The 18,518-nt window shown below is 38.2% G+C and overlaps 2 protein-coding genes across 9 annotated transcripts; both read left to right on the top strand.

Annotated features, from left to right (window-relative positions):
* Nucleotides 1–671: 671 nt before the first annotated feature.
* Nucleotides 672–4,355, top strand: LOC112566749. The gene is made up of 4 exons (XM_025243089.1): nucleotides 672–828; nucleotides 2,773–2,872; nucleotides 3,178–3,284; nucleotides 3,737–4,355. Exons 1-4 carry the CDS (start codon nucleotides 687–689, stop codon nucleotides 3,826–3,828), a joined length of 441 nt encoding a protein of 146 aa, XP_025098874.1. The 5' UTR covers nucleotides 672–686; the 3' UTR covers nucleotides 3,829–4,355.
* Nucleotides 4,356–8,206: 3,851 nt separating this feature from the next.
* On the top strand, nucleotides 8,207–16,533 carry LOC112574197. Of its 8 annotated transcripts, XM_025255087.1 has the most exons (6): nucleotides 13,228–13,527; nucleotides 14,152–14,163; nucleotides 14,293–14,386; nucleotides 14,769–14,875; nucleotides 15,863–15,946; nucleotides 16,129–16,533. In XM_025255087.1, the coding sequence occupies exons 1-6, from the start codon at nucleotides 13,494–13,496 to the stop codon at nucleotides 16,134–16,136; spliced, it is 339 nt and encodes a 112-aa protein (XP_025110872.1). In that variant the 5' UTR covers nucleotides 13,228–13,493; the 3' UTR covers nucleotides 16,137–16,533. The 8 variants fall into 8 exon arrangements, 4 of the variants coding, with proteins under 4 accessions (XP_025110888.1, XP_025110882.1, XP_025110872.1 ...); XR_003101383.1 differs by lacking the exons at nucleotides 13,228–13,527; nucleotides 14,152–14,163; nucleotides 14,293–14,386; nucleotides 14,769–14,875 and adding exons at nucleotides 8,207–8,356; nucleotides 9,108–9,207; nucleotides 9,583–9,689 and having other exon boundaries at nucleotides 15,863–15,968; XM_025255103.1 differs by lacking the exons at nucleotides 13,228–13,527; nucleotides 14,152–14,163; nucleotides 14,293–14,386; nucleotides 14,769–14,875 and adding exons at nucleotides 8,207–8,356; nucleotides 9,108–9,207; nucleotides 9,583–9,689.
* Nucleotides 16,534–18,518: the final 1,985 nt, after the last annotated feature.

Here is an 18,518-nt window from a genome sequence, read left to right as displayed (position 1 = left end):
CTCACAAGTTTGACCTATTTTTGCGCATGGTGAAGACATGAGAATGAAAAGTTTTATCTATCAGAATTGATTTTTGCTTGCTGCTGGATAGGTGGAGAGCAAGACACATGTCCTAAAAAGCAGTTGCTTCTCTAAATACTGTTATCTGTATTTTTCTGAATTGACAAGATTCCTAATTATTTTTATTAGTTGTTCTCGTCTCTCATGAACGCGCTACATGGCAAAGACACTTGTGGGTCTAAAGATGGGCTAAGTGTGTATGTGGGTGTTAGTATATATGCTTGTCCGTTATGGTGCGTCCATGTAAACGGTAGAAAAGTCGGTATATCATGGAAAATTGTACAGAGTTCGCAACGTAAACAACTGTAAACATGATATTTATTCCCCAAGAGCAGTGGCGGTGAGAGAGGGGTGAGGCGAGGTTCGCCGCTTTTCTGCTTTAAGTACGGATTATCTTGGTTAGACTCAGGTTTGAGGCTAAACTTATAAGAATAAAATGGTTGTTAGATACGAGTCTCTTAAAACTCCAAAACGCCCAATGCACACCATCCCTGATAAGTCATCAGTGAGAAGACTTGGGCTGATTGGCCACTCATATGGTAAGTAAATGAGATCCAATCCTTGAGACCTTCGCAACCCCAATGGTGAGAGGACGATAAGATAAAAGCAGAATAGCCAAGTATGTCATGTTCTTATGTTCACGACAGTTTGATAAAGTTCTTCTAAGTTCAGTAACAGGCGGTGTTGCTTCAACGGTCCAAAGTCTTTCAAAGTGGTTTTTTAATCTGTTCATCATGAAGTACGTGTTGTCAGTCTACATTTTTACAGGTGAATGTTTAACCCTTTGCCTTAATCAATATATTTCTGTAGTATATTCAAGCATAAAGTACCCGTTGCTATTTTGCCTTGTCAATGAGTGTTTCATCTCTTGTTAGGAGCAATAGATCTCTGTAGTACATTGAAGCATAATATGCATGTGTGCACAAATATTATAATCTGTATGTGGTTGTTCAATCATGTGCCTGCGTTCGTGTGTGTGTGTGTGTGCGTTCATATGTGTGTGTGTGTGCACGCGTGCGGGTGTATATGTGGTACATGGGTATAGCTTAGTATAAAAATGCTTTATCAGTACTATTGTAGCGGGAACGCTTGTTTAAGGCAGCGTGTACCGTTGACAGAGCTTGTTCCCTCCACCCCGCATCCCCTTCCACCCCATCACTTGGTCTCGCGAGCGGCGCAGCGCGAGACGGACGACAACATCGTGTGACGTAGAACCCAGACTGTCCAGTATAAATAGCAGGCTAAAGTCAGTGCACCTGTTTACCGAGAGGAGGCTGGTCATGCTTAGAAAACCAGTAAAACTTTGGTTCTGAACAAGTGAGAAGTACCAATTTGCCGCAAGGTGTTTTGGTCCCTCTGGAAAGAGGCTCGCGTCACTCAACTCCCTTTGTCCCCATCCCAGGTGCTATTTTTTAGTAGGCTAGGTAGGTAGGTTAAAATAGATATAGTAGTGGTATGTGTAAATTATGTAAATAAATCTTTGTCTTTGAACATATTTACCTGTGTGAGCGTGTCAGTCCCAACGAATGCTAGCATGTCGTACGTGTGTGAAATAGATGAACTGTATCACTAGCGCGAGAGAGATATTTGTGTTGTCCATGTCGTGGTGACAGCAGCAGATAGAACACACACGAAGATCCGTGGTGCTGACGCACCGAAGAAAAGACACTTTTGTCTGGGAAAGTAAAGCAGGGTCCTTTGTGGATTCCAAGGTCGGCTGAGTGCGGGTACGTAGTGGATGGGGCAAAGAAAAAAAAAAAACATGAAGTAGAGATGAGATAACGCACTCGACGAACGAGAGTTAGAATTTTAGAAGAAAATTTTCCTTGGGAACTTCCTCCCTAGAACACCAAAGAGGAACAGACTGAGTTGGCGCTGGGGGACGTGGTGTTGGCCTTTAGCGAGGGTCAGTTCGTCTACTCTACACTATGATAGGTATTCATCTTTAATCTACTTAAAGGTTGGAATGAGTTACGAGTTTATACAACCACAAATGATCTGTCAAGTGTGAAATATTTCACTTGATTCACTTTACAAGTTTTGGGAAAATTATTTTTCAAAAAATATGTTCAAATTTTAGACTTCTAAAAAATAGTGCTGTGGTATTAACGTCTCTCTATATATATATAAACTGTAAAGATCTACTCCCAAAAGGAAACAGTTCCTTAATTTATTTCCTTGCATGCACTAGAGTGTTTCTAGAGACCAAAAGAAAGGGTAAAGTTGTTTTATTTAAGAGAAGTCCGATTCACTATTTCGGAGGATGACATATCTATATACAAGCCCACCGTCACAACTCCAGGTGTCTTTGGCATCAGCATAATTCAGTTATGTAATACAAAGGTCAGTAATGGAGTGATATATTCTACATAGCCACGCGCTACGCGATTCTCGTCACAATGTTTTGCACAAGAGACATGAAGACATTGTGTACCATCTCGCTCTCTTCAGATATAGTGAACACGATTATGAACATCAGTTGCTCGTGAATGGTAGCTCTGACGTCATTTCCTGCTGTCCATTACTGGTAGTGGTTGCCATTCATTACGATTGAGTTGAAACTTGCGTGTGATATTTAATTTTGTTGTCATAGTAAGATGCTGCTTAACCGCTTCCTTTCTTTATTTAGTTTAAAATGTCATGCCCTGGTGATAAATATTTTCTATTGGTTTTGTGTAAATCTGTAAACAGTTTATCAACATTTATTTGCAGCTTTCTTTATAAACCTTACCCACTGCAACTGCGTCTCGACTTGTCTGGACGCTTATACATCGGCTGCTCAAGGGTTAACAACTGAAGCTCAAATCTGCCCGTGTGTTATTAAACTATTACTTTTACAAATATGAAGCATGAAAAATTCACATTCCCCTATGTTCTTATTGTATCTCAGTTCATAGTTTTCTTATTTATTACTTGAATGTATGCAAATACGTAGTCTCTCCTAGGGGCACTCTTGCAACTTTGATCAATCCACGGTCCCTCAAGCTTTTATATTTCAAGTTAAATATCTTCAAGAAAATCCCTTGACTAAATGAGAAAATTATTTTACCCTTTTCAATTTAAGTGTGTTTTTAATTGTTTTGCATATTTTATTTCTAAATTAACACCTTGTTGCAGTATTTTTCATAAATACCTGGACTGTCTTCAGACATCTTGTCAGGTAGATTTGTCACCGTTTTATCCAGCGGCTCAGGAAATGCTGAAGCAATATGGCGTTTCATGCAGTAAGTGAATAAATAACTTTATTTATGCTTATTTGTACTAAAATAATGCGTGTTATTGGTTAGATTTTTTTCAACACGTACAACAAAGTATTATAGCATAAGTGCAGAGAAACACGACTGCGAAACGTAAATGAGGGAGCAAAAAATTTCAAGTCAAAAATAAAATCTGTTTGTGAGTTTATATGGCTTTGTTCCCGTTTCTTGTATAGCGGACTAAGTACTCGTGGACTAGATGAAATTTTCAGGTGGATCAACGATAAACTCAGGCGTACAAGCCTCCTCCAATGTTATGATTCCCACGAACCGACTTACCTGAGGTCCTCCCCGTCCATAAATTCAAAATTTGCCGTTCAATGGTTCCCTACTCTTCCAATTTACTCCTTTAGTAACTTTCTTTTAGCCTTCATTTGATGATAATTGTTTGTCATATAATTTTATTTTATTTGTTCCAGATCTGAATGCTGCCTCCAGAACTCATTCTGGCAGCCTCCTCGCTGTCTTTGGCGCCATGCTGCTCACAACATACGGGATCTTCAATCTCTGATCCTCTCTAGCTGCATGAGAAATCATTGAGCTTCTATCATTTAAACTTTTGTTATTAAATCAAGTCTGTCATCGAACATGTTACTGATTAGTATTTTGTTTCACATTTTTATTGTCCTGTTTGTTCCGCTTAATTTTTGATTATATAATAAACTTCTACATTGCTGGGTATGCTCCAGATTTGTAACCCAATTCTTTGTAAGGAAGATTCATTTTCGGAAGGTAAAAATTGTTCAGGCAATGAAAATTGAGAAAAAGTAATAAATGGAAAAAAAACAATGACAGAGCGCGAATGGAATGTCATAGCAACGAGTGTCATTGCGTAAAAGCTTTCTACTGGAAAATTGTTCATTCAAGTATATTTATATCTCTCTTTTTTTTTTCGGTCACTTACTAACCTTCGTCAAACATTGCTAAGCGAATATATAATATCTTGTCGTATGTTTATGTACATTGTGTATAATACTTCAGTTATTTTAGAGGCATCCTTAATAAAATAAATATAAAATACTTTATTAAAACTAGTTTACTTATTTCATTGTTATATTGTAAAATGTTCTCCACCTTTAATCTTTAAAATAACAGCAATTGTTTGCTGAGTCTTGAGGGGGTGTTGTTTTGCTTTTTTTTCTACAAAATACTCGCTGTTTCAAGTGATTGGGACCAATGGCAAAGACATTTCTTGAAGAGAAACATAAACTGAACGAATAATGTACTGTTGTCGTTCATCAGCTGGTTAAGTAAGCATTGAGGGGTTTCAATGTAGAACAACAATGTTTTGAAAGCAACGCTTTTTGAATGGAATTTAACACACAATAGAAACATTGGAACAAGTAAGAAAATTTATCTTCAAAATAATCCTTATTTGCACAATAGATACATTCTATTTTTAGTGTATGCACAGAGGACATTCTTTCACTATCAAGAAAATATGAACCTTTGAACTGTAAAATAGCGCATGAAGGAAAAGGAAAAACGAAAATGACGAGTTCCTGGCTTATGCTCATGCCCATCCTAAGTCATCTCATCCCACGGTTGAATGGTCAGCATGTATTTTGTCCTCTGCTTGACACTCGAAGGAATGTAACTCTCAAACATGACAAAAATATCTTATAAACCTCACTCTGTCATTTTAGGTGCATTACTTCTTGCGAAAGGTCTGTAGTGGTCTTGCTTCATGTTGGGTGCACTGTTGTCATCTGCGTGTCCGTACAGCGAAAAGAGGAGCAGCCACTCGTGCGATAGTTCGCGGAAGTTTGTCGCAATTATTTTAAGTTGTATTCTTTCATCAGTCTAAATCTGTCTTTGTTTTGTCCTGGTTGTCGTACTAGTTTTTGTCCCTGTATTGAACTTCGTCAGTACCAGGATGTTTGTTATCCTCTTCACCCCGAGCGAGCTTGTCAGTATTGTGTGGGAGGTGACGAAGGAAACGATTTTGAAATACTTGACTGCATGTCCTGTTGAACCCTACACACACGCGCGCGCGCGCACATACACACAACCTCTGGCCTGAAGAGTAGATGTGGGAGGAGTGAAGGATTTTTTTTTCTTTCGAGCTTACCATTTCGCTTCCCTACAACCGCCCCTCCCCACACCTCACCCTATATCCTCCTTTATTTTCTTTCTTTCGTCCTTAATTTTGTCGGGATACGGTAAATGCTCAAACTCTTTTCAAAGCCCACTTGACTTGCGGAAGTCTGGTGATTTTGATTTTTGATCTGGTGATTATTCGATTTATGCTTTATCTGCATTGTTATTTATTTATTTAACACCATTTGGATATGATGATTTTACTTCATAATGTTGTCTTTGCTTCCTTCGAGAGAACCTAGTCACCTGACCTGAAAAAATGGCGCTGGACAGAGAATTTTATTTCTCTCACCCTTCTTTGTGAGATGAGAAGGTAGAAAGTGGAGTGCAAATGAACGAGCTTTCGTCGATATTTGCTGTAATTCCCTCAACCAATTTTTTATGAAGCCTATCGCTGAGCACAGACGCTATTTTAATGCTTTTCAACCTAACAAGAGAGGAAAAGAAAGCAAACGAAGTAAAGTTTCCAGGAACGATCGACGTCATTTAATTGCTTGTGGATCAAAGGTCATGTTTGCTCGTGCGCGAATGCTACAACACACAGGTCCCCTCGCACCGAACAGAAGTTAAAAACAACAGCACGAAAAAATACACAATCAATGCCCGTAAATTATACATGCAGTCTGCCTGCTTTAACCTCGTCTGTGATCACCAACAGCCAGAAACTTTACACACACAGGTACAAGTCGCATCAGGGGTCGTAGCGAGGTCAACCATTGCCTCGGCCAGGGTGGAGAAAGCAACGCGAAATGCATTAATGTCTATAAAGTTGCGAATCAGTATGCAGGCCCTGTAGCCATTGCTGTATATTACTTAACCCTAGAGCATCTGTGCAGCTTCCTTTAAACTACCACCCTATAGGTGCAAGCTACATCTGCGGGTCTAGTTGTATAGGCGGTCTTAATTTTCGTCTTAAGAGACCTTCTTAACTCCTTGGCAGTATTGGTTAATCGTGTAGTTAACCAATTGAAAATCCATTCCATTGTTGCTGTCTTGCAGCCCACGCGGTCTTGAAACCATGACATTTGCAAGTTCAAGAAGGCAGACAGGAAAATAAAGGGAGACGGGGGAGAAGTGCAAACGAGTGCAATACAAAGATATTCGTACTGTTAAAAGTGAACAGAGAGAAACCTTTTCCAGCTTTCATCATTCTGGGCGGCTAAGTATTTATCTGTGGATAACTATAACACAAAAGTGAATATGATATTTATTAAACGTTGTTATATTTATTTATATTCTTACATTATATTAGCTCGATGAAAACGAAAACGATCAAACAAATCCACATTGTCATACATTTCAAACGGGTTTGATCGATTCAAGACCATGTCTCGTCCCAGGAATAAACGGCAAACAAGACGATCAAGCGCCATTGTGAGGTGGTGAGTGCCGTTAGGGGTAAGCAAGATATTAGGCCAGGGGATACCCAGCCCTGGACTGCTTTTTATGATAAAGAGAAGAAAAAGTCTTCCCTTAATCGTTAAATGGACTCACTCTGTTCGTGCTTCAGTGCTTGTGCCAACACAAACCAAGTTTCATGCAATTCACTCTAACCACGGACGTGTATAGGTGGACTGCTGTCTGTCTGCCAAGACCAATGCTTAGACTCTTGCTGAGTTCTTCGCTTTTAGTCTCGGCGAGCCTAAGCAATGAATGTGACTAAACCGGAAGCTTTTTATACACCAGCCTCGTTTTTTGAAGTTAGCTATTTAAAAAAATTGTCTGCAAGCAGTCCAGTATTACAAGTTTGTGCTCTAATCTTGCTTTGACAAGAGACACAGGCAACCGACGAGTGTCCTGACTTCCTCGTAATTGATGTTTTCTCGTTTCTTGTCCCTCAAAATGTACCTGCTTAACATGATTCACTAAATATAGATTTATATTCCTACAAAAAGTTTTCTTAGATTAATCGAATTTCTAGTTCCGCCTGCATCGATAATTTATGTCGACATCTGCTGCAATTCCAGGTAATCGCCTAGTGTTTGAGTCTAGAGCACAGGCTGGTGTGGGTAAACCTAGTTGGCAAGCCGATGGACACTTTCAGTTTGAATAGATGACATGTCTTAGTAAGTAATATCCTTATGAACTTGAGTTTTGTTTTTTTTTTATCATAGTGTGTTGTGTAACGAAATAAAGGAATGCCCTTTTTCCCTACATTGTTGCAAAGCAACTTCGTCTTTCATCTAACCACAGCATGCTGGCTGTACTTGTCACTAGAGCAGCGACATATGGTGACAGAAGTTTTTATTCATGCGCAGAAAACAGTGAAACTTTTCACCCTTTTTATAGCCGCTCTTACCGCCATCCAATCCCTTAAACGCGCAGTAAAATCACACTCTGTTTCACGAGCACTTAACGCTCGTCAGTCTTCTAACCTTTTCTCTTGCTTTTCTTTCGTCTGTTGACTAGTCCGCCTGCTCCTCTTACTGTTCGTTACCCGATTCCTCTTTACGTCTTCTATTCATGTTTTTATTCCTTCTTAGTACTTAGTGCTTAGTACTTAGTATTGCTTCGTCCTTTGTATACTGTTAATGTCTGGTTTTTGTGTGTAGGTGTTAGTCTTCGTGCTTGTCCGTTATCATGCGTCGATGTAAACATTAGAAAAGTCGCTCTATTCATGCAAAATTGTAGTTAAAAGCGTAAACAAATAATATTTATTACAACCCAGATAAATCGTCAGCGATGGGGGTTGAAAAGACTGTGGCTGATTGGTTACTTCACGCACACGTTACAAAAGACGGGAGCCAATCGTTGCTACGTTCCGTACTTCCATTGTGAGTGGAGTATATAAACACACAAACAGCCTCAGTGGGTCATTGTGATGCTGTCTGTCCTTGTGTGTTCAGTTACAAACTGTATTGCTACAACGGTCTAAGATCTTCCAAAGTTTGTTAATCTGTTCATCATGAAGTACGTGTTGTCACTCTGTATTTTCAGTGGTGAGTGTTGAACCGTTAATTTCAATCAATAGATGTTTGTAATTTATTCAACCATAAAGTACCCTTTGCTACTTTGCTTTGTTGCTGGTGAGTGTTTCATCTCTTGTTTGTAGCGATAGTTTTATGTGGTACATTGAAGCATAACGCGTGTGTGCATGTTATTTGCATAAGGTTATGGAAGCAAGCACATATGTGTGTGTGTGCGTATGTTCGCGTGTGCATGTAAATGCGCGTGTGTGTACGTCCGTGTTACATGGCGATAACGTAATATAAAAGCGCTTTACTTTTACTATAATAGGTACTCATTCTCGATCAATTTTCTTTTTATAGGTTGGAACGAAGTATTAGTTTTACATATTCACTAAAGACCTGACAAATGTCATTATTCAATTGATTTTTTTACATGTTGTTGAGAAATATCTTTTTCCAAACCAAATTCATATCTCAGACTTTTCACAAATGATACTCTGGTAATAACGTCCACATATATATTCACTGTAAAGATCGATTCCCAAATTAAAACAGTTCCTTAAGTCATTCCGTTGTATTTTAAAGTGTTTCTAGAGACCAAAAGGAAGTTGTTGTTTTGTTTAAGAGAAGTCCGTGTTTCGGAGAATCATATATGTATATACAAGCCCATCGTCTTATTGCTTTCAATTGATTTGGTTTAAAATGTCATGCCGTAATGATTAAACTATTTCTTATTAGTTTCTGTGTAAATCTACAACAGTTTATTAACAATTATTTGCAGCCTTTTTCATGAACCTCGCACACTGCGACTGCACCACAACATGCACGAATTCTCTTCAATCGGCTGTCAGAGGAGTCAGAAGTCAAGATCAGATCTGCCCGTGTGTTACAAAACTATTCTTATTGCAAATATAAAGGATAAAAGAAATATTTCTCAATGTTCTTAATATAGCTCATTGTTTTCCTATTTATTTACTTGAGTTTATACATATATTATGTTTAATATAATTGATTCATTTTGAGTTTTCCTTGATTGCAAACTCAAAGGCTACATTTCATAAAAGTTTTAAATTGCCAGTGTTTTATTATTCCAGAAAGTAAAAAGGTAGATATAAACGGCTAACCATATATAGAATTGTTAAAAGTGTTCAATAATTTATCTCAATTAGTGTTGTCATTTTTTAAGCTTGAAATATTTCCTTTAGACTAAAATGCGATTATGCACAGAATATTAGAAGAAATAACTTTTCTTGCAGTCTTATACGGACTTATCTGAATTGTCTTGAGGAGACTTGCAAGGTAGAGCTGTCGTCATATTACCCATTGCTGGAAAAACTTATGAAGGATAATGGCGTTTCTTGTAGTAAGTAGATAATTTTCATGTGTTAATATAAACAGCATTTTATCCCAATAACATGTTCTGTGATACTCTTTTATTTCCTAGAGAAAGGAAGGCATGGAAGCTAAAATCATAAAACCCACCCAGAATCAAACCGATGATTAATGTGATATTTAGTGTCTGCTGGGTATCACCTACAGAAACTAGACACATTCCTTAGGATATAAATAAAAGGATATAAATTCCGTTGCTTAGTGACTGTGGCGGCACTGACATCTATTAGCTAACAGTCATCAGAGCATGAAGTGAAGGCCAGATTGCAAGCCTCTGTATCGACTGCCTTTTACAGCAAGTGATCAATCATTCACAGTCACCGATCCACAGCAAACTGTCATTGGTAACAATCCAGGTAGTGACATGCAAATCTTTAGCCTCCAGCTGATCCTAAGTCGAACTCACGTGTGACACGGCAACGTAGCGCTTGTACATAGAATAGGGTTTGGAGACAATGATGACAATGTTAGTAACATACTACCTGTACAGAATTTACAGCAATGTTATGTCACATACTACCTGTACAGAATTTATGTTTATACACAATTCATGACTGGCTGTGTGTGTGCGTAGGTGCGTCAATGAGTGAGTGAGAAAGAGCTTAAAGTATATCCTAGTAAAATAAAATATTTCCTCTAGCTATAAATATTTTAAATAATATACAAATATTTCTTTAAGTAATATATATAAATTTCCTGTTATAATGTATAGTATTTTGTTACAGTTACTGTTGCTGCTTGTATTTGTTGTTCTACAAGGTTTAAACGCCGCCTCAAGGTCTGTGTCCCTCAGCCTCCTCACAGTGTGTGGCTCCGTGCTGCTGACTGCTTACAGAATCTTCAGCATGTGATCCTCTCAGTCTGTGTGACAAAACAGTGAACTGTTTAATTATTTCTGTAACAATATCTAACCTAATATAACAGGCATTTCAGCTTCTTATTTGTTATGGGAATAGCACACATTCACTGTTTATGTGCACAACTTTTGTTGTATGTTAGTTTTTAAAATGTCTGTTTTGTTCCAGATGTTTAGCTCAACTCTACACAACAGTTTTTAATAATTGACATATAAAATAAATGTGTCGCGGTCACAATTGTGAAAAATAGTTAAGCCTAATAAGCCAACATATCATACTTGATACTTATATGAAGAAAGTCTTTAAGAAAGCATGTGCCACGAATAAATGTAGAGCCTTGTTCAGCGAAATATTTTTTTTTTAATATTTCATCGCTTACCATTGATGACTGACGAGGTGAGTTTTGTAGTTAAAATAACAAGAATCAGAACCTTGTGAATGGTTCGAATATTTTTTAGGACAATCCTTACCTTGTATTCTCAATTTTTGTTTAAACTTCTAGAATGAGTCAGTTGTTTGAATCGTGTGGATATTTGCATTAAATTTATCAAAACCGCACAATGCTATTCACATTCTATTTACGTTCTGTGTACTATTGTATGCACGTGTATGTACATTTATGTAAGGTTGTGTGTAGGTGTTGTCTGTGTAGGTGTGTGAGAATGCGTTCTATAAAATGTGAGAGCAATGTAACAAAATAACAAATTTACACTGTCCTTTGGTCTCTAGAAACACTCCAGTGCATGCAGAGAAATGACTTAGAGAACTGTTTCTTTGTGGGAATTGATCTTTACAGTACATATTTATAAGTGGACGTTAATACTACAGTATCATTCTTTAGACGTCTGAAATTTGAAAATATTTTTTGAAAAAACATTTATCATTAATGGTCTGCGCAGAGACTGTGATCTGTCTTGGTCGTGATGCTGTGTATTGTAAGTTCTCATTATTACTAAACGTAGCATAAGTTCAAAGAGACACTATAACTTTCTAAGGGAATAATGTGTAATCTATTCAAACATAAAGTGGCAATCGGCTTGCCAACTAGGTTTATCCACACGAGTCTGTGCCCTAGACTCAAATGTTGGGTGATAATCTGGTATTGCAGTAGATGTCTACAAAAATGATCGACCTTTCTGACAGTCTGAATGAGCGTTGGGCAGTTGGTACTGACCACAACCTACTGTTTCTGTAACTGGAAATCACAAAGCTAGTTGCTACCAATCCCTTCTTGCTAAGCTTAGAGATTCCTATCAGCGTGATTTTTGAAGTACAGAAATATAATTATTGTGGAACACAAGGAAACGGGGTTTAATGGCGCCACTCCTTAGTATCTTCTGCAGGGATGAGGAACGTTCGGAGCGCGTGACGTGTCAGGCCTCGACATCACTTCGTCAGGTCCGGCCACGGCAACCGCAGGCGGATCTCGAAATTCCATTAATGTAGGACAACGTTTCATAGCAATAGAAATTTACATTGAGCGAATCATTTTGAGGGACAAGTAACAAACGTCCATTGCGGAGAAGAACACATACGAGTACACAACAGCACAGGTGTGCTTTCGTCGCATGCCTTTGTCACATGCTGCGATATCTGGGAGGGAATGACCGTCGCAGCATCGTTTGCACATGTGCATAAAGACAAAGTTTATGACCACTTTCTGTATCGTCTGCACAATAAAACAAGGTGTGGACGACAATTAACATGCGTTAAGATGTTTTAAATTACTGTGTTTAGTATGCTGATTATGAATATTAATATAATTTTAGTATTTTTTTACTTTTTGTAAATCACATTGAACCTGCCATTTTAATGGGTAGATAAGCTTTATTATCATTATTATGGGAGGGGAAAGAGTGATAAGGATGAGATGAGAGGTAGTGAAACAAAGCAAAGATGAAAAACTCTTTCGCAGTCTGAAAAGTAAATTACGATGGCAAGAAGAACAACAACAAGAACAAGAACAAGAACAACAACAACAACAACAACAACAATAACGACGACGAGAACAACAAGAAAATTCAGATAATACCTCCAGTCATGACAACCATTGTATACTCTTTTAAATACTCCATTAAATACTCCTTGACACACTCAATTGCATACTCCATGCATTCTCAGTTATTTCATATTACACATAATCCAGCCAATCGTTACCAAAGTGCGCCATGTTGACAATTTTGACCTTTTAAACAAGTACATCTCTTCAAGTGCTTGTATGGGTCACTCGCTGGTGGGTAGCAGGTTTCACAGTGTGCTTTAACGCAGTCTTGCCGTACTTCAACTCTGACAGTGTCGGAAACGAAAGAAAAAGAAGCTGGTTTCCTGGAAAGACAAGGTCTTTTTTTTTTTGTTTGTTTGTTTGTTCAGTGCGATTCAAATTGGACCCGTACTTACAAAGAGGGGTACCCCGTCTAGATTGAGGAATTCAAGGATAAGGGCCTTGTCTTTGTAATTATGATACGCTGTCCATACTCCGCCTGGTAAAGCAGCATTAAGATGTCTGGATATCACTTAATAACAACGATGACGAGACACTCTTCCCTGATTTTCCCATTTTTACCAGAAAAACATTTTAGCTAAGCTCATAGACGGCAAAACAATGTGTCTATGGATGTAAAGATGTGTTGAGTGTGTGGGTGTTCACACAAAATTTTAGTTACGAGATTAAACAAATGATATTTATTAATAAATCGTCAGCGATGATAGTCGATAAGATTGTGGCTAATACGTCACGCATACGTTACAAAATCGGGAGCCAATCGTTGAGACGTTCCGTGCTCCATGGCGAGTGGAGTACATGAACACACAAACAGCCTCAGTGGGTCATTGTGATGCTGTCTGTCCTTGTGTGTTCAGTTACAAACTGTATTGCGACAACGGTCTAAAATATCTCAAAGTTTGTTAATCTGTTCATCATGAAGTACGTGTTGTCACTCTGTATTTCCAGTGGTGAGTGTTGAACCGTTAATTTCAATCAGTAGATGTTTGTAATTTATTCAACCATAAATGACCCTTTGCTACTTTGCCTTGTCGTTGGTGAGTGTTTCATCTCTTATTTGGAGTGATAGTTTTATGTGGTACGTTGAAGCATAATGCATGTGTGCATGTTATTTGCATAAGGTTATGGAAGCAAGCGCCTAAGTGTATGTGTGTGTGTGTTCGCGTGTGCATGTAAATGTGTGTGCGTGTGCGTCCGTCTTACATGGGGATAACTTAATATAAAAACGCTTTACTTTTACTATAATAGGTATTCATACTTGATCAATTTTCTATTTAAAAGTTGGAACGAAGTATAAGTTTATATATTCACAAAAGACCTGTCAAATATAAATTATTCATTTGATTTTTTTTTTACATGTTGTTGAGAAATATCTTTTTCAAACACAAATTTATATCTCAGACTTTTCACAAATGATACTCTGGTAATAACGTCCACATATATATTCACTGTAAAGATCGATCCCCAAAAAGAAACAGTTCCTTAAGTCATTTCGTTGTATTCTAGAATGTTTCTAGAGACCAAAAGGGTAAAGTTGTTGTTTTGTTTAAGAGAAGTCCTTGTCACTTTTTCAGAGGATCAAACATGTATGTACAAGCTCATCGTCTTATTTCTTTCTCATTGATCTGGTTTAAAATGTCATGCCGTAATGATTAAACTATTTCTTATTTTTGGTGTATTAGTTTCTACAACAACTTATTCACAATTATTTGCAGCCTTCTTCATAAACCTCGCACACTGCGACTGCACCACAACATGCATGAATTCTTTTGAATCGGCTGAAGTAAAAAGTACAGATGAGATCTGCCCGTGTGTTACAAAACTATTCTTTTTGCAAATATAAAGAATAAAAGAAATATTTCCCTATGTTCTTAACATAGCTCATTGTTTTCCTATTCATTTACTTGAGTTTATACATATATTGTGCTTAATATAATTGATTCATTTTGAGTTTTTCTTGATTGCAAACTCAAACGCTACCATTTCATAAAAGTGTTAAATTGCCAGTGTTTTATTATTTCAGAAACTAAAAAGGTAGATATAAAACGGCTAGCCATATATAGAATAGTTAAAAGTGTTCAATAATTTATCTCAATTAGTGTTGTCATTTTTCAAGCTTGAAATATTTCCTTAGCTTTAGACTAAAATGCGATTATGCACAGAATATAAGAAGAAATACCTTTTCTTGCAGCCTTTTACAGACTTATGTGAACTGTATTGAGGAGACTTGCAAGGTAGAGTTGTCGTCATATTACCCAATGTTGGAAAAAAATATGAAGGATAATGGTGTTTTTTGTAGTAAGTAGATAATTGTCATATGTGTTAATATAAACAGCATTTTATCCCAACAACATGTACTGTGATGCTCTTTTATTTCCTAGAGAAAGGAAGGCATGGAAGCTAAAATCATAAAACACCCCCCCCCCCCCCAAGAATCAAACCGATGATTAATGTGATATTTCCTGTCTGCTGGGTATCACCTACAGAAACTAGATACATTCTTTAGGTTATAAATAAAAGGATATAAATTCCGTTGCTTAGTGACTGTAGCGGCACTGACATCTATTAGCTAACAGTCATCAGAGCATGAAGTGAAGGCCAGATTGCAAGCCTCTGCATCGCCTGCCTTTTACAGCAAGTGATCAATCATTCGCAGTCATCGATCCACAGCAAGCTGTCATTGGTAATGATCCAGGTAGTGACATGCAAATCTTTAGCCTCCAGCTGATCCTAAGTCGAACTCACGTGTGACACGGCAACGCAGCACTTGTATATAGAGTAGGGTTTGGAGACAATGATGACAATGTTAGTAACATACTACCTGTACAGAATTTACAGCAATGTTATGTCACATACTACCTGTACAGAATTTATGTTTATACGCCATTCATGACTGGCTGTGTGTGTGCGTACGTGCGTGAATGAGTGAGTGAGAAAGAGCTTAATGTATATCCTAGTAAAATAAAATATTTCCTTTAAATATAAAATATTTTAAATAATATACAAATATTTCTTTAAGTAATATATAAAATATTTCCTGTTATAATGTATGACACGGCTTCTGCTTACGCAACAAATTGCGTACAGTACGCATTAAAAGTTCGGAGGACCCCTTCAATTTTCGTCAATGGGGTCCCCTTCAAATTTGGGCGAAGAACAGGGACCCCTTAAAAATCTGAAGAAGGGGTCCCTGGGACCCCAACGAATTTAGCCTTAGCAGAAGCCCTGTAATGTATAGTATTTTGTTACAGTTACTGTTGCTGCTTGTATTTGTTTTTCTACAAGGTTTAAACGCCGCCTCAAGGTCTGTGTCCCTCAACCTCCTCACTGTGTGTGGCTCCGTGCTCTTGACTGCTTACACAATCTTCAGTATGTGATCCTCTCAGTCTGAGTGAGAAAACAGTAAACTATTTAACTATTTCTGTAGCATTATCTAGCCAAATATAATAGGCATTTCAGCTTCTTATTTGTTATGGGAATAGCACACATTCACTGTTTATGTGCACACTTTTTGTTGTATGTTAGTTTTTAAAATGTCTGTTTTGTTCCAGATGTTTAGCTCAACTCTATACAGCAGCTTTCAACAATTGACATCTAAATCAAATGTGTGGTGGTCACAATTGTGAAAAACAGTTAAGCCAAAGAAGCCAACATATCATACTTGATACTTATATGAAGAAAGTCTTTAAGCAAGCACATGCCATGACTGAATGTAGAGCCTTGTTCAGCGAAATATCTTTCTATTTCTTCGCTTACCATTGATGACTGACGAGGTGAGTTGTTTTGTAGTCGAAACAACCAGAATCAGAACCTTGTGAATGGTTTGAATATTTTTATAGGACATATAGGATTTTATTATATATTTTTATACCTTGTATTCTCAATTTTTGTTCAAACTTCTAGAATGAGTCAGTTTGAATCGTGTGGATATTTTCATAAAATTTATCGAAACCACACAATCCTATTCGCATTCTGTTTACGTTTTGTGTACTACTGTATGCACGTGTATGTACATTTATGTAAGGCTGTGTGTAGGTGTTGTCTGTGTAGGTGTGTAAGAATGCGCTCTATAAAATGAACGAGCAATGTCGAGCAATGAAATTTGGAATTATTGCTTTCAAACGTTCACTTTATTGAGCATCATTGTGAAGTCGCGAGGAGCCGACACTCACACGCACACAATTTAAAACAGAAATATGTACTAGTTTTTCTAGTTTTATAAGAAGTAGTATGAGTTAGCACAACAAAAGTGGTCAACTATGATTCTTCTTATGCGTGAGGCTGAGACTTTTTTAGAACGACCCTAGTATGTTCTTCCGGGACAGACACGGATTTCTCTTGAACAAAGAGGAACGTTGGAGCGCGTGACGTGTCAGGCCTCGACATCACTTGGTCAGGTCCGGCCAGGGCAACCGCAGGCGGATCTCGAAATTCCATTAATGTAGGACAACGTTTCCTAGCAATAAAAATTTACATTGAGCGAATCATTTTGAGGGACAAGTAACAAACATCCTTTGCTGAGAAGAACACAGGTGTGCTTTCGTCGCTTGCCTTTGTCACATGCTGCGATATCTGGGAGGGAATGACCGTCGCAGCATCGTTTGCACATGCGCATAAAGACAAAGTTTATGACCACTTTCTGTATCGTCTGCACAATAAAACAAGGTGTGGACGACAATTATCATGCTTACTGCAATCAGGTTTCGCTGGAAGTGAAGAGACTGGACAAGCAATAAACGAACGTTAACGGGACGAGATGAAAACAGATTAACAAATAATGGTAAGGAACTTCACCTCTGCGCATCTTCAAAGACAAGATACTTGGCCTTGTTCCCCAATCCCCTTTGGCCTTGACAACGTTTGACCTCGCTACGACCTTACGTAAATAAATGGTTACCTGTCGTGATCTTGTTGGTAGGATATATAAATCTTGCTTGCAGCATTGTGAGTACTACTACAACTTCTGATTATGCAAGTTGACCTTAAAGATGGTATTGGTTACTTTGAAAGCACTTTGTCCTCTTGTTTCTTTGTGGATCCTTTGGTTATCTGCACTCAACGTCCACCACCTTGCGATGAGAGGGTATAAATTATATCTAGCGACTGAGTGAGTCAAGTTTAGAGTTCACGATGCCCCCGGGTTTACATGAGTGATAAGTGGTTCAATTCGCGGGACGACATGAATTGTTTAGAACTCGGTACTATAAAGATAAGGTGACCAGACTTTTCGGGGTCGAAAGCGGGACATGTGCCGATGATGGTGTCGTCACCGTCAAAAGAACGCCGAATCAGCGTACGATATTCCGATTTTTAAAGACAACAGGGACATTTGATGGACTTGCCAGAAAGCGGGACATTGGGCGTCCCGCCCGATGAGCAGGCGGGACACGAGGTCAAAAGCGGGACTGTCCCGCCTAAAGCGGGACGTCTGGTCACCTTAATAAAGACGAGGTAAATAATCAATATTCAGAATAAAGCTGCTGAAATTTTATTGACTTGAATTTTATTATTATTTATATTATTTTGCATTGACTGTCGATGACAAACTCGAGTGAGGGATCAGTAGATATGGGCGATCTAAAACTAACCTGTAAATTTCAGCCTCCAAAACCCATCCATCAATTAATTATGCGCTACAATTCGCACCTATGATCAATTAACGAACGCCGTAACAGTGTACTACGTCACGTTGGTACACCATTCACAACGTTGCCTGCAGTCAACACCAATCAGAGAGAGAGAGAACGAGCGACAGATTATTCGGACGCTGACAGCCTGCATTTCTCGTGGTTCTGAAAAACTGCTACTTTTGCACGAGAAATGCCGACTTTCAACGTCCGAATAACCCGAAATGTCGCTCTAATTGGTGTTGACGGCTGGCAATGTTTTGAACGGTGTACCAACGTGACGTAATAGCGGCGCTCGTTGATCGCAGGTACGA

Source organism: Pomacea canaliculata, linkage group LG1, assembly GCF_003073045.1.
Source record: "Pomacea canaliculata isolate SZHN2017 linkage group LG1, ASM307304v1, whole genome shotgun sequence".
Lineage (NCBI taxonomy): Eukaryota > Metazoa > Mollusca > Gastropoda > Architaenioglossa > Ampullariidae > Pomacea > Pomacea canaliculata.
This window is presented reverse-complemented; position numbering and strand designations above follow the sequence as displayed.